Genomic DNA, 16,615 nt, shown 5'->3' on the forward strand with positions numbered 1-16,615 from the left:
AAACTGAAAACAGTGTCTCCAAGCCAGACTAGAGGTGTCCTGGATAGAGCCGTCCGCCCACTGTGGAGGCTGTTCAGGTTACAATGTGCCTGACAGACAGCTGGACCAGCCCTGGACAGCCCCCAGTGACCAGCCGAGGGGGACAACTGAGTAGTGACCAATATCACAGGGTGCTGCCTTGTTGTAGGGAACCAGGAATTCAGAGCATAACTGCCTTCTGCCTCTGTGAGGAAGGTTCAAGGTCTTATACACTGGTGAACTCAAACCCTGTCCACTTTGACAAATTACTTTTTTCAGGGCTGTTACCCTATAGGAAGAGCGAATTCCAGAAAAATTAATTTGTATACAGCCAGCTGCTTTGCAGCTTTTATAGAGAACTTCTAAGACACCATCTTCTACACTATTGTGAAATGTCGTTCCAATTTTCCAGATAAGATGAGTGAGTCTGAGAGGTTTAATGTTCATTCAGATATGCCAGAGGTGGGCCGGGTGTGGTGGCTCATGCCTGTAATCCCAGTACTTTGGGAGGCTGAGGCGGGGGGGATCACCTCAGGTTAGGAGTTTGAGACCAACCTGGCCAACAATGAGAAACCCCGTCTCTACTAAAAATGCAAAATTAGCTGGCGTGGTGGTGCGTGCCTGTAATCCCAGCTACTTGGGAGGCTGAGGCAGGAGAATTGCTTGAACTTGGGAGGCAGAGGTTGCAGTGAGCCGAGATCGCGTCATTGCACTCCAGCCTGGGCGACAGAGCAAGAGTCCGTCTACACAGCTCACTGCAGACTCCGTCTGCCAGGCTCCAACAATCCTCCTGCCTCAGCCTCCTGAGTAGCCAGGACTACAGGCAGGCACCACCCCACCCAGCTAATGTTTTTTTAGTTTTAATAGAGACAAGGCCTTGCTATGTTGCCCAGGCTGATCTCAAACTCTTGAGTTCAAGCAATCCTCCCACCTCAGCCTCTCAAAGTGCTGGGATTATAGGCAGGCGCCATCCTTCCCGGCTAATTTGTTTTACTTTCAGTAAAGACAAGGTCTTGCTATGTGGCCCAAGCTGGCCTCAAGCTCTTGAGTTCAAGCAATCCTCCTACCTCAGCCTCCCAAAGTGTTGGTATTGTGGGCATGAGCCACTGCACCCAGCAGAACTTGTTACATCTTAATGCCAGGAAGGAAAAAGTAAGCAGGCAAACAAAAACCTTAATGCTATTTGAATACATCCCCTTTAACAAAACCAAGAAACATTCTAAGCAAGGACGGTTCTCTCTTCGGGCCCTGGAATTCTCCTGGAACCTGGGAAGATCCAAAAGATTTAAAAAGCCTCAGGATGCTCTAGCAGGTGCTGGTTACATATGTAGGTCAGAGCTTCAGAAACAGACCTAACTCAGACTCGCAAGTGTCAGCCACCTGGAAAGAGGGATTTGCAGGGAGACAGAGCCCAGCAGATGGGCTGAACCACAGGGAATCCTAGGCCAGCCACTGATGGCCACTGTCCTTGTCCACTCACCTAGGAGTATATCACAGAATCCAGTACAGAAGGGGATCAAGGAAGAGATGGGAGAGGGAGGTGTCATCAAGAAAAATAGCTTCTCTTCCAGAATGTTGTTAGGATAAGCTGACACAGCCAGAGGCCATGGGAGCCAGAACAATAGGGTAGGACTGAACAATAGGGTAGGCAGTCCCACAGAAAGGTAAAATGAATGCAGGTTGGATAAGATCCCATTGGTGGCCCGATCCCAGGCCTTATAACCTAAATAAATGGCTTCCTCTTCCCAAATATGCAGCTCCATGCCGCTAAACACAATTTCCTCTCGACCATGACTTGACCCGCCACTTCGCCAGGCAGCTTTCGACTCTCCCTACCTAAATGGCCTCCTTCAAGGCAAGGCTCATAGAGGACTCCACCAGAACCCTCTGCAATGGGAACAACGACCTTGTCAATCCACCAGCTGCAATGGCAGGTGCCACCCCTGCTGGGTCCCTGAGATCACAGAAGCAGAAAGGGCTTCCTGATGTCCCAGACCTGCAAAGGCCCTGGAGAATAGTGTAGTCAGTCCTTCTGTGACCAGGGGCCACACATCCCTTACAAGGTGGCCATGCCCTAAAATGCATGTAACTTATTAAACCAAAATACCAAGGTCTGAAGGGAAACTGGCCACAGAATAATGTAGACTTACACCCATATGTGGAAAGAGAAGTCATTTTGTCACATGAATAGCATCCCCCAGTGCATCAATTTCATGTATGTAGGGTTTTGTGAATTATGTGTGCTTAGAATGAAGGACATCTTGGTTCTCTTAACTGTAAAATAAAAGAAGGGTTGAGATTTTTTCTTGTAAAAAAAAACTTAAAAAAGCTTGCTGGACTTGGTGGTTCATGCCTGTAATCCCAGCACTTTGGGAGGCCATGGTGCCTGGATTGCTTGAGCTCAAGAGTTTGAGATCAGCCTGGGCAACATGGTGAGACCCTGTCTCTACTAAAAACGAAAAAAAAAAAAAAAATAGCTAGGCGTGGTGGTGTGTGTCTGTGGTCCCAGTTACTTGGGAGTCTGAGGTGGGAGGATGGCTTGAGCCTGTGATGGGAGGTGCTGGGGATGGGATGCAGAGACGCAGTGAGCCAAAATCATGTCACTGCACTCTAGACTGGGTGACAGAGTGAGACTCTGTCTCAAAAAAATAAAAAAAAAAAATTTTTAAAGCCGTTCATCTAAAATTCTTCCAAAGCCTAATTATGAACCACTGGAAGGGGGAACTTGAGGGCTGGGTGGGTTGTGCTAAGAGTGAGTTATTGTTTACCACTGGGGGAGGGTGAGAGGGGACGGAGCTCATCCTGCATGCGGGGTGGGGGTGGAGGGTGTGCATGAATGTCTGTCTGTGGGAGTGTGCTTGTGAGTATGTGAGAGTGTGTGACAATGGTGTCACAAATTGGTGTACACACGTATGTGTGTCTACTGTGTGTGTGTGTCTGTCTGTCCGCCCATCTTGGGGGTGAAGGACTTGAACATATATTCAATTCCTAGAGGTAGACTTATAGAATGGAAATGATTGAGGCCTCTGGTCTCTGAAAGTCCTCTTCTGGGCAGATTCTGTCATTGCATTTCCGTATGCTGCAGTATCCACAAAGTAGAACCTTGTGATGCTCTCATGTTCCCTTCCAGCCTGTTTTAGGACATTCTGTGTTTATAAGGAAAGTTTGGAGGCCAGGCGTGGTGGCTCACACCTGTAATCCCAGCACTTTGGGAGGCAAGGCAAGTGGATCGCCTGAGCTCAGGAGTTTGAGAACAGCCATGGCAATATGGAGAAACCCCGTCTCTACTAAAAACAAAAAAATTAGCCAGGTGTGGTGGTGCACCCCTGTAATCCCAGCTACTTGGGAGGCTGAGGCAGGAAAATCGCTTGAACCTGGGAGGTGGAGGTTGCAGTGAGCCAAGATCAAGCCACTGCACTCCAGCCTGGGTGACAAAGCAAGACTCTGTCTCAACTAAAAAAAAAAAAAAAAGGTAAAGTTTGGGTTTTTATAAACTAATTTTCAGGCCTCTTGGGCAACTGGAATTGAGAATGGAATCATCTCCATCCAGAAAAACTTCCACACAGCCTGAAAAGAACAATTTATACACTATTTGTCCATGTTTACATTTTGTATGGTATGTCTTGAAGAACAAATGTATTTTGTTTTTTAAAACACACTGTAATGAAGATTTTGGGCCAGGAGAACAGCCCTGGAATATTTCTCACCTTCTTATACACATGTAGGTTTTTAGGGGAATCAAGAGGTGTGGGCTGGGGGCGGAGCTGAAGGCAGAGTTGGGGCGGGGCTGGGGAAGACCACCCAAAACCAGTCCCTTTCCTACAACTCCATGTAAAAGTGGAACACCCTGCAGGCTGTCTATGCCAGTCACCTGGACAAGGACTGTTCACGGGTGTCTTTGCAGGCCTCTTTAAGGCTCCTTTAAAATGCCTTTGTGATTCACAACTGAAATATGGATTATTTCTAATTCAAATGCCCATAATCTCAGGTTCAAACTTGCTCTCACTATTTTATTTTATTTTATTTTATTTTATTTTATTTTATTTTAAGACAGGGTCTCACTCTGTTGCCCAAGCTAGAGTACAGTGACATGATCTCAGCTCACTGCAACCTCCACCTCCCAGGCTAGAGTGATCCTCCCACCTCAGCCTCCCTAGTAGCTAGGACTACAGGTGTCCACCACCATGCCCGACTAATTTTTGTGTTTTTAGTAGAGATGGGATTTCACCATGTTGGCCAGGCTGGTCTTGAACTCCTGACCTCAGGTGATCTGCCTGTCTCGGCCTCCCAAAGTGCTGGGATTACAGACATGAGCCACTTGCCGGGCCTGTCCTCACCGTTTTAAAAGAAGCCCATACCATTCATTTTATTTCTTGAAACCTAAATGGGGAATGGGGAATGCAAAAAAAAAAATAAATAAAACAAAATAAAATAAAAAAAATAAAGAAATTGGTTCCATTTAAACATTTTTATAATTTGTTTCCTTTTCAAGGCACAAAGAGTTTATGTCAATCATTTTAATGTCTAAGAATACAAAGTTAGCACTAGTAACATCTGGTAGTCTAATAATTCATCATGCTTAAATGTAACATTACAAAACTACATTTTAAAATCTGCCCCCTAACCAGATGTGAAACAACATAGACAAGGGTGACACATGCTAGACACAACCTCTAAAAAACGTATGGTTGACAAAGATGGCCGACTGCTGGGGTAAAACTGCAGCAGTCATAAGCGGGGAGAGAAAGAGACCACTCTATTAAAGACTTTGTTTCTTTTGCTAGACATTTTTCACTTAATCCCAGGATAGTTTCTGTTAATGCATCTTACTCGCTTTCAAATAAATTGCCCCTAGAGCAGGTGTGCACATTAAAAATGAGCTTTATAGCCTCAAACACATACCACAACCAACTCTACCAGGAGGGTTTTCAGTAAGATGTGTGCGAATGTCCGAGGAACACATTCTGGCCGATAAGGCTCAGCTCCTGTGAGGTCCTGATGAGTATCTAAACAACCTCACATTTTCTCTTCCACGCCTGGGGTTAAGGCCAGCACTCGGCCCACACACAAAGCTGTGATGAGAGGTTGGTTAGGGACGGTGGAGGCAAAGCCACAAATCAGCCAGAAACTCTTTTGAGTCAGTAGTTTCTACTTCCTCCCTAACCGGACCATTTACCAGAACTGCCCAGGACTTGTCACCATGAATTTAGTCTCCCTGGATTTTCCCTGCTTGATGTCTAGATGAGACAATGAGGGCAGAAAAACATCAGTGACCGTGCTAGCCCCACACGATACCACCAGCACTGAGGGACTGCAGCCTTGGGTCTCAGAGAGAGCCGCCAGGAGAAGGAACCAAGGTGTGCTTGGTTCACGTTTCAGGGCAGGAGGGTTCTCCAAGTTGCAGCAGATATTAAGAGTCCTGCTGAAGGCACAGTCTCCAGGAGAGGGGAGGGAGCAAGGACAGGAAGCTGGAACCAGAGGCACCGATAAGCACCCTCCTCCTTGCCTTTCCTCGAAGCAGAGGCAGTGGCATCCTGGAAGCAGAAATGAGGCAGAGTGGGGGTGACCCAGGGCTTCCGGTTCCTGCTGGTCCTTGCGTGCGCATCTGTGGGCTCCACAATTCCCCACTCCTTAAAATCTAACCTCAAGCATCTTCTCTGATACTGCAGTGCCCAATCTTTTTGTATGGTGTAAGTCCTCTGTGTATGATCATCCAGGTATTACCAAGAGGTCCCCTCACCAGTACCAAGAGGTCCCCTCGCCAGTGCTTTAAAATAAAATAATGCAATACCATATATGAATGAAATTGTGTGTGTGTGTGTGTGTGTGTGTGTGTGTGTCAGAGAGAGAGAGAGAGCAAGATACTGAAGATTTGGAAGATGTTCTCCAGTAAGTTTTCAGTAATTAAGTGGAGTAAAATTGTAGGTGATTTAAAAAATGTCCTTCTTTACACCCTCTAACATTGCTTTAAAATATCAAGACAGGTGTGTCTCAGTTTGTAATTACAAAGCAGTATTTTCATTTTGAAAAAAAAATGTAGCTAATGTTTTAGAGAAGAAAAACAGGCTCTCAATGATTTTAAAAACTCTCAGAGACAGACCAGTTTTTTTAAAAATTGAAGGAATTGAACCCAAACCTAATTTGTTTTTAAATTTAAAATGAAAAACACGTGCCCTAAATATCATAGATTCCAATGTCAGTGAATGTCACAGATATAAATTAACATAAACTGAACAATTGGTGTGTCTAGCAACAGATACTGGTATATTCAGATACATGAGTGAGTTGACAAATTACAAGGCCGTGTATCATTTGGGGTTGAGTGGATCCCACTACAGGTGTTATTTTGTGAAGGACTTATTTGGGGGAAATGCATAGAACACACTCTTTTCATATCCTCACTCACTCAACTGAAAAATAAGACAGAAAACAGCCCAGCTTCATTTCATTCTTTTTGCAACATCTGAATATGCGTGTTCAATCTCTTGATCAGCTGGACACGTATTTGTGAACTCATCTCTAGCATAAGCATTATTCAAGTATCTCCAGATGCCAGTCATTTCAGAAGGAAATTCAAAATCTCTGTACTTCTTGGCCACAATCTGAAAATGAAGAGAAAATCATCAGTAAAGGGGAAACTTACTAAGGTAGGCTCCCAAGTCAGACAGTCCATTCTTTTGAGGCATGTAATACATTCTTTCCCAGCTTCCCATGTCATCCTATAGTCATCCGGGCTACCCACCACGGCCTTTTGACTTGCATAGGGCCATCTTGGGTGTGGGGAGGGCTCTAAAGGTCCTGGACTCACTACAGTGGCTGCACATAGTCCCCACCAGTTTGTCACAGTTGGGCCTTGGGATCCGCTGGCATGAGTATGCTTTGGACTCGTGGATTTCTCCTTGTGTTGCCTGTTATTCTTTCTGTATGTTGTGCTACTGTGTTATTAGGTGCTTTGTGAATAAAGATGCATGTCGGATCTGCCATTTAAATGGTGCCCTCTCTTGTTCCTACTTGCTGAACCTCACTTCCTGCAGTCCCAAACATCTGTGCATTTTATTCCTCCTGAATGCCATCATGCTGCCACTAAGAGCATCGTCGGATTGCAGGGCCCACCTGTGCGGAGGATAGATTCATGAACAAAGCAGTTGCAAATCCATACCCTCATGGGGACGGTGGGTGTAAGGAAAAAGCAGTCGAGAAACAGCATCACGAGAAACACAGCGGCGTGAGATGCTTCCTCTAGCAAGAGGGGTACAGCTGGGGAATTAGTCAGAAAGATGTGCAGGACACTGGGGACTGTGCCAGTTTGCTAGGGTTGCCGTAATAAAGCAACACATGCTGGGAGGCTTAGAACAACAGAAGTTTACTGACTCCTAGTTCTGGGGGCCAGAAGTCCAAGATGAGGGTATCAGCAGGGCCACGCATCCTCTGAAGGCATTAGGGAAGGATCTCTCTCCACTTCTGGCAGTGCCTTGGCTGTGCAAGCATAACTCCATCTTCACACGGCCTTCTCCCTGTGTCTGTGTTTCCAAATTTCCCCGGTTTGCAGGGAGACTGGCCATCCTGGATTAGGTCCATCTCACTTCAGTATGACTTTATTTTAACTAATTACATCTGCGAAGACCCTGTTTTAAAATAAGGTCACATTCTGAGCTACTGGGGGTTGGGATATCAACACAGGAATTGGGAGGAGGGCACGATTCAGCTTGAAGTAGACACCCGGAGCCACAAAGGCCAGTTTGGCTTCGCTGCCTCCCATCCCACTGGTTCCCCGGATGTCTGCATGATGCAGGTGTGGGATTAACGAGAAGATCTTTGGGACTTACTGCGCAGACTTCAGAGGACAGCAATCATTGATGCAATGTGACAGCAAAGAAGGACCATATAATTTTCAAAGAGCCTCCTAAATTGTTTGACACCTCTTCCTCGAATGCCAACTTCTTGATACTCATGTTAAGAAGTCCGCTTTTCTTTTGTTTGTATGTACCTGGTTTTTCTTTGCCCATATTTTTGTTTTAACTTTCCTGTGCAGGTCGTTTAAGGCCATGCCTCTGAATGTGTCACTGAACTTGGTTTTCTGTCTTTCTTCTGTATGCATGTGTGTGTCCCCCTTTCTGGTCATTTAAAAGGTTTATGATCATGTTAACTCTCCAGTGGTTTCCTGTATGACTTTAAATATATAGGAATTCTGTATTTCTTGATTTATCAAGTTTGTTTTGTTTTCTGTTTTTTTGAGACAGTCTCGCTCTGTCACCCAGGCTGGAGTACAGTGGAGGATCTCAGCTCACTGCAACCTCCGCCTCCCAGATTCAAGCGATTCTCCTGCCTCAGCCTCCCGAGTAGCTGGGTTTGCAGGCATGCACCACCATACCCAGCTAATTTTTGTCTTTTTAGTAGAGATGGGGTTTCACTACTTTGTCCAGGCTGGTCTTGAACTCCTGGCCTCAAGTGATCCACCCGCCTCAGCCTCCCAAAGTGCTGGGATTACAGGTGTGAGCCACTGCACCCGGCCTTAATTTTAGATGCTGCCTGTTAACTCGTGCTGATGACAGATGAGGGAGTTTATGTATCTATGATTCTTTCCATTTCTTCTCCCTTATCCTCCTTCCAAGGGTGGTAACAACATAGTTTACTATATTCTGACTCTGTTCTGTCCCTATAATTCCCACTGCTGTTTGGTCTTAGAACTAGTTTCAGATTTAAAGGGGTTCTCTGTTTAGTGCCTGTTCTTTCACTTCACATACCTTCTCTGTTTCTAGATTCTTACTTTGATTATGATTTTATTATGTCATCATAGAGCAATTTTATGCTTTTTAAAAAAGAGACCAGAGGTCTAGGTAAAAACGATAATTGCCTAGATATAAAATTCTTACCTCACACATCCTTTTCCTTAATTCTCTGTAGATGTTAAACCACAATTTTCTGATTTGTAATGGGTTCATGAAGACATCTGGGGCCAGTCCGAATTTCTTCCCTATTTCAGTGGCTTTACTCGATTTCATTCTTTTTATTATTATTACTGTTATTGTTATTAGAGTATTATTGTTGTTTAGGTGCCAAAAAGGGTTATTTTTTATTCTCAAAGCTCAGTAATATATCAAGTATGTCTCAGTGTGTTGCTCTTTCTGGGGCTATGTTTAACATGGCATGTCATTTAAACTAAAGATTCAGGTCATCCTTTAGAGCAAGTCATTTCCTCCTTGAACACTCCCTTTTTTTTTTTTTTTCCTTTTCCTTTTCTGTTCTCTTGTCCCCGGTGTATACCTGGGATCTCTCTAATCACCTTTTTTGTTCTTCCCCATTTGATGTTAGATGATTTTCTCAGGCTTGTCTTCCAAATCACTGACAGCAAGGCTACAAACACACACCACATACCACAACCAACTCTACAAGATGTGTGCGAATGTCAGAGGAAATCAATTTCAGCAATGTCTTTGTCTGCGTCTTACTACTTCTAACGGGACTTTTATTTCTGCAGTTCTTTTATTTGTCTTTACTTTTCTTCTTGAGCTCTGCCAGCCTGATTGCCATCCCCTTTGTGATAGTGTATTTTTCAACATCTTGTGTCTTGTCTTCGAGTTTTTTCTCAAAAAGCCCATATTCTCTTTCATTTCTTTGAGGCTGTAGAAAAGTTTCTGTATGAAATGTTCTTTGATGTGCTGGAGGAGCAGTTCTTGATCATATATGTATTTCCCATCTGCCTTTTTTCTGTTTTTGTTTCTTGTCTTTATCATTCCTCCCTCCAACCCCTTCCTTTTCCATCAACTCTGTCTACACCAAGGTCTCACTGGCATTCTCTCTGGTATTGGCCATCTTTGAATGAGGCAGATCTATTGGACCTATCATTTGTTTAAAAGCAGTGGGGAGGGCAAAGGGAGTGAGACAGGGCAGGTGGCCAGCCAGTTGGAATATTTGCTCCCAAGCACCTTCTCACCAACCACTGCTCTGCCCCAGAGAGACACATTAGAGTTGGGGTTAGGGTTAGGGTTAGGGTTAGGGTTAGGGCATCCTCCACTCTGAGGCTCACAGATTAGGCAGAAGGCCACTGTGGCTAAAAACGAAGCTTGGGCAATTCGTAATCTCTCTCTTGACTTAATTTGTTTTCTCTGCTCAGCAGTCACAATGCAAAATGACACTTCCCTCCTTTCCTCCCACTTTACTTCCCCTCTAGACTGTTCCTGTGGATTGGGGGCTGGGTCACAGCCTAGAAAGATGGTGCCTCTGTATGGTTCCTCCTTCAATTCTGCCTCCCTAGAGCTCTCGGCTCAACAATGTTCTCTACCGGGATGGTCCCTGCCTCCCTCCTGGCCCGCCTCATGCTCTAGTCCTCAAGCAAAGAAGTTTGAGTTGGGCATTTCAGGACTGTGTTCTTTACCTTTTGAGAAACCTGAACTTTGCTAATGATATGGAGAAACACGTAATGGTTCTGTGGCTCCTCCCACTGAAAGAAGCTTCCCACTCTTTAAGTCGGTGATCTGTCATCCCTTTGTAGTTTTACAAAAGATGACGCTAATACCCTATTTTTATATTGTTTCTGCTGGGTTTCTGGCAGGGGAATAAATTATAAATCCCTTCACACTCTCATCTTTTACCATAATTCCCTTAGATTGATTCTCATTTCCTTGCAGAAGTACTCCATCCTGGAAGATCATTAAGCTATTGGGTGTTGAGTGCTAAATGGCTTTGTAGATTTTGCTGCTGGGTCTTATAGTGGAGCCGTGAACTGCGATCTCACTGTAAAGCTTACCCTTTCTACTGAAATTTAAAATCATCTTTTCTCATGGGAGCTACACAAGGGGCCACGAATGCTCTGTGGCTGGGATATGTCTCCCCCTCTTCCTCAACGTTCATGTATTTCTGCAATGCTATGCTGGTCACAGTAGGGACTAAAAAGCATTGACCAGAAGGGACTTAGTCAAAACACAACTACATAAATATCCTGTTGAAGGCAGCTCCCAAATTTAGCAGGTTTTGAGGGGTGGAGATGCTTTCATTAAATTTTAGATGTCCTTGGACTGGCAAAGCTATTGAAAAAACATCTGCCCAAGGGATCGGCAACCTCCTGAAGGCCTACATTTCAAGTCAGTAACCTCAAGCACAAAAAGGAAGGGAGAAAAAGGGAGCAACAGGGCCAGGACTGAAAGAAGAGGATAGAAAGAAGAAGTGCAGGAAGACAAAGGCAAAAGAATGAAGCAGAGTCACCAGGGATGGCCGGGAGCCCACAGGAGCCTCAGCACCATAGACTGTATGAAGCTAACCTGTAACTTATTTATCTATTAATATATTTTTTGACAGAATCTTGCTCTGTTGCCCAGACTGGAGTGAGTGCTCACTGCAACCTCTGCCTCCTGGGTTCAAGTGATTCTCGTGCCTCAGCCACCCGAATGCATGGGACTATAGGTGCACACCACCACACCTGGCTAATTTTTTAATGTTTTGTAGATATGAGGTTTCGTCATGTTGGCCAGACTGGTCTCAAACTCCTGGCCTCAAGTGATCTGCCCATCTTGGCCTCCTAAAGTGCTGGGATTACAGGCATGAGCCACTGCACCTGGCTGCTAACTTATAATTTCTAAATGCTAACTAAATGGGTTATTAGAACACGCAGTCCATGACTTATTTTTCCCAGTGTTTCTTCCATCTCCCCTACCCTTATACCAACCACCTGGCTCTGGCCCTGGCAGGATTTTAATCATTAAAATTCCCCAGAGCCAGGCATGGGCTTCCTCCTGAGGTATCTGGAGCTGCTAAGGGCCAAGAACATAGCAATCTCATCATAACAATCACATTCGACTTCTGTAAGTGATAGAGCGGCTGGGAGGGCTGCTTTGCTGAGAAACACCAACAGCTAGGAAGTCTGAGTGTGGGGATATCTGCTTGGAGCTCCAGGGGTCACTCTCGGAAGCAGTGGATCGGGGACTTACATTTCGTGTGTGTGTGTGTGTGTGTGTGTGTGTGTGTGTGTGTGTGTGTGTTTTGAGATGGAGTCTTGCTCTGTCGCCCAGGCTGGAGCTCAGTGGCGCGATCTCAGCTCACCACAACGTCTGTCTCCCAGGTTCCAGCAATTCTCCTGCCTCAGCCCCCCAGGTAGCTGGGAGTACAGGCGCCCACCAACACACCCGGCTAATTTTTTGTATTTTTAGTAGAGACGGGGTTTCACCGTGTTAGCCAAGATGGTCTCGATCTCCTGACCTCGTGATCTGCCCACCTTGGCCTCCCAAAGTGCTGGGATTACAGGCGTGAGCTGCCACGCCCGGTCTGGGGACTCACATTTCTAAAAAGCTCCCCAGACAGTTTGTATGCCTACTAACGTTGGAGAACCACTGGTCTGGGAGGTCTTTAAGCCCTAGTAATACATGACTCATGGCTCTTAAATCATGTTCAGCTACTATATGCGAAGGCAGGGCACCAAATATGGCAGAGACTCAGCCAAAAGCTGCCTGCTGCTCCCTGGATGTTAAGGGTCCATTTTTTTTAAATAAGTAAGTAATTAATAACCTAATTGTTTTTAGAGATGGGGTCTTACTCTGTCGCCCAGGCCAGAGTACAATGCCACCTCCTTAACTCGCTGCAGCCTCAAGTTCCTGGCTCAAGTGATCCTCCAGCCTCAGCCTCCCATGTAGCTGGGACTACAGGTACACGCCACCATGCCCGGCTAATTTTTTAAAAATTATTTTTTGTATAGATGGGGTCTCGCTATGTTGCCCAGGCTGGTCTTGAACTCCTGGCCTCTAGCGATCCTCCCACCTGAGCCTCCCAAATCATTGGGATTACAGGCCACTGCACCTGGCCAAGGGTCACTGTTAAGAGCTAACAGGACACTCCTCTGTCATGCCTAGAAAGGGCCATGTAGAGCCCTAGAGTCACCAACAGTTGACCGAGTTCACATTTTAACAGCCCCAGATTCCACACGCCTCATCTCTAATTCTCAATTGCTAATGCCAGGTATAATCTATGAAATTCCTCAGGCTGCTTTCACATAACCTCTCTTTAGGCTGCGTGAGTCAGGCTGAGAGAGAAGCAGAAGGTGGGGCCACGTTCCCAGGCACTTCCCGAGAACACCCGAAGCCCATCTTCTGTGTGTACAAAAGCTGGGGCTCGGCTGTCCTGAACAGAACTAGTGTTTTTAATCCAAGTGTCCACATTTCAGACTGTTTAAATGTCTGGCCCAAACACAAATAAAAACAAAATAAAACAAAGCCCAGTTCGTGTCCTCGGCACACATGTCAGGAGAGAAGACGAACCTTAATAATATGGAGCTTGGGTAAGAGGTTGCAGTCAGCCAGCGTCAGCTCGTCCCCATCCAGAAACTTCCTTCCAGAAACAGTGGCATCCTCCGTGCTGTAGGCATCTATTTCATCAGGCAGAGGGCTATTTAAGTAATTATCCAGTTTCCTCAGGGCCTTCAGCAGGTTCTTTTCATAAACTAAAACAGGAAGGCAAGAAATCACAAAGAGAGGTCTTGCAAGTGTGTGTCACTTTTCACCAGCTATGATGGAGTTTGCTTCCCTTCCTCGCTGAGACGTGGCCAACCAGCAATGGGTGCTGGGAAGGCAGGAGGTGGATGTAGAGTATCTGAATAAAGAGCTCACTCCTCCCTGGAAAATCACACTGCTGCTGTCTACACAATATTGCTACTTCTAGAAGTCATTTATTTATTCAAAACTATTTATGGAAAGCCTGTGGGGAGGCGGGGACTGGCAGAAACATCATTGAACATGATTCCCATGGTGTGGCTGGAACACCTGGGTGGTGACTATTTTCCCTAAAAATGTCGTTTTCTGGGTTCCCAGCCTCAAAAGAAGCATTCCATCTCTTGAAGCCCACATGCAGATTCAAAGTTGGAGGAGCTTGTTCTGTATCTCCAGACTCACTTCTCTACCCACTGGGACATAGATGAGAATGCCCCAGGAGCTCATGAGCTGCCGTGCTAAGGCTCAAGTCCGTGTTGAAACAGAAAACAGGAGGATGGGAGGTACTCACTCTCGTTTGCATCCTTCTTTGTGTTTTTTATAAACGCTGAGAATTTGGCGAACACGTCGTTTCCTGCCGAATTAGACTCGGGGTGCTGGGTCCCCAGCTTGGGATACCTTGAAAAGTTCAAGATTGGAGGATCACAGACAAGCGATGTTCTAGTTAAGACAATACTATACAATGGAGAAAAACAGCTTTCTCTGGGTATGAAAATGAAAAGCTTTCCTTCAATGTTTTCCTGACCCTTTTCCTCTCGAAAGTTGGGAAGTCACACCATCTAGGAGAATGGCACTGGATGGAGAGGTTTGGATTGTGGTTGTTGTTGATTCCTGGCAGTGGCCAGTCCTGGGACACAAGAACCTGCCTGACCTTGCTGGTCTCAGGTCCCTCCCTAGTAAAATGAACGGGATGGACTAGAAATAGCTCCCCTGAGGTCCAACAATCCATGATACTTCTTCCTAACACATACCCCATAGCTTCCAGCAGGGTGTCTAGGATACAGCCAACCACCCACCCTGGACCCATGTTCTCCCACTTCCTGCCATCAAACCCTGATTGCCAAGCTGCAGATGCAGCACAATGAAGCCCAGGCCCCCGAACTGTAATCTGGTTACACCAGGGGTATGATGAAGGAAGTGAGCTCCGTGGGCTGCGGAAAACCACATACACACTGCCCAGAGCTGTAGAATTGACTACTAGTGGGGGAAAGTGACAATCAAGTTACGAACACCAGTTTTCTGAGGCCTACCTCGGGGGAGCTAATTTCTCCTCTAAGAACTCCTCGATCTTATTCACATCCGTCTTGACTTCACCATCAAAAGTCATAAAAGGAGGGTTTGTTCCGGGAGCCAGGTTCTGCAGGTCTGCGGGTTTCCTAGGTGGGAGGAAACAGCAGTGTTTATGGGCCGCCGGGAGAATCTGGACTCATTTCCAGGGCTTAGCCGTGTCCTCCCCAGTTTCAGAGAAGCAGCTCTTGAGAACTGCAAAGCAGAGGGTGGGTTTACGAAAATTTCTTGCTGGCGATGAAAGTAAAGGCATTCATTAACAAATGATGGGCTTGTTGATGTGCCCCTTCGTGAATACAGAGCACAAAGGGGCACATCAACAAACGGAGGTGAAAAAGTTAATTCTCTGCACTGTCACCAGCTCAGACAGGCTTGGGAGAGTCACAGCTGACCAGCAACCGGGGGAATAAGTTCTTCACGGCAACCCCAACTCCTGCTCCTTCCTGACTCCAGCCCAGCCGACCCTGTCATGACTCTGCTTGGCCCAAACATGGGCTTCAGTTCAGACTCCAACTGAAGATGGACGTGCCCATGCAGCACCGTGGGCCTTAGGTCTCAGAGAGAGAGAGAGAGAGAGAGAGAGAGAGAGAGAGAAAGTGTGTGTGTGTGTGTGTGTGTGTGTAGGGAACTAGGTACAGTTATTTCAGTAAGGCAGACGCCTTGTCTTACCTTTTCAGGTCCACTGTGGTCACGTTAAATATAACGCCTTTCAGCCAGAGAATCATGAAGAGACGCTGAGAAAATGGGCAATTTCCGATACTCTCACCATCATAACCAGCCTACAAGTGGAGAAGGAGATTTCCATCTGAGCCAGTCTCACAATTATACATGCCGACACCACAACGTGCACATGCAAAATCATTGCAGGTTGATGTGAATGATCATGACACTGTGAATATCCTCCTGAGGCCATTTACCAGCCTCAACGTGGAGTTGGTGGTGGATGTAGGGGATGGGGGAGAGGACACCACACACACACATGCACACACACAACCCACACACACGCAAGCACACACGCATGCACACACGCACACATGTGTGCACACACAAGGATGCACACAAACGTACATACATGCACACACACGCACACACATGCACACGCATGGATGCACATGCACGCACACACACCACACACGCACACACACGTGCACACACGTGCACACGCCCACACACACATGCACACACATGCACGCACATGCACGCACACACATGCACGCACACACACGCACACAATGCACACACACACATATGCACATGTACATGTATGCACTGCACTGAGCATTTTCTTTCTTCTTCCCCACCACCTCACCACTTCCTGCCACACTGGGCCTCTGAGCTGAGGAGCAGCAGTAGGAACTCCCTTCATCACCAAAGGTGAAAAAGAAAGACACGCCCTTTCCCTCCCTCTATCTCTCCATCCTCTCTAAGGATCAAATATTCTCAGCAGCTTTGGTGTAATACTAAAACCTGGAAACAACCCAGATGCTATCAAGAGTAGAATATGTGTATCAGTTTAGTATATCCATGCCTTGAGATACTACAGCACAATGGAAAAGAATTAGCTATTATACAAGCAACAGTGCATCTCACACACATAATGTTGAGAGAAAGACACCAGACTCAAAAGCGTCCTGCATGATTCAGGCTAGGTAAAGGTCAAACTTGTCTACGATGGTGGAAGTTAGAACAGCAGATGTCCCTGGAAGACACTATTGTCTCGGAAAGACAGAAGGAAAAAGCCTTCTGGGTGGTGGCAATGTTGTTCTACGTCTTGATCTGTATGGTGGCTACGTGGGTGTATTTGATTGATAAAAGTCCTAAGATTTGGGTGCTTTACT

The 16,615-nt window shown here is 46.1% G+C and overlaps 1 protein-coding gene across 1 annotated transcript in view; it reads right to left on the reverse strand.

Annotated features, from left to right (window-relative positions):
- Positions 1-4,471: 4,471 nt before the first annotated feature.
- Positions 4,472-16,615, reverse strand: part of CLIC6 (chloride intracellular channel 6) — a 47,509-nt gene continuing 35,365 nt past the window's right edge. Inside the window, exons 2-6 of the mRNA XM_005548748.5 lie at positions 15,447-15,556; positions 14,741-14,866; positions 14,002-14,108; positions 13,263-13,444; positions 4,472-6,620 (exon numbers count right to left, since the gene is read on the reverse strand). Of these exons, the coding sequence (XP_005548805.3) occupies positions 6,459-6,620; positions 13,263-13,444; positions 14,002-14,108; positions 14,741-14,866; positions 15,447-15,556 (687 nt within the window). The 3' untranslated portion in view covers positions 4,472-6,458. The remainder of the gene's footprint in view (positions 6,621-13,262; positions 13,445-14,001; positions 14,109-14,740; positions 14,867-15,446; positions 15,557-16,615) is intronic.

This window comes from Macaca fascicularis, chromosome 3 (assembly GCF_037993035.2).
Source record: "Macaca fascicularis isolate 582-1 chromosome 3, T2T-MFA8v1.1".
Classification (NCBI taxonomy): domain Eukaryota; kingdom Metazoa; phylum Chordata; class Mammalia; order Primates; family Cercopithecidae; genus Macaca; species Macaca fascicularis.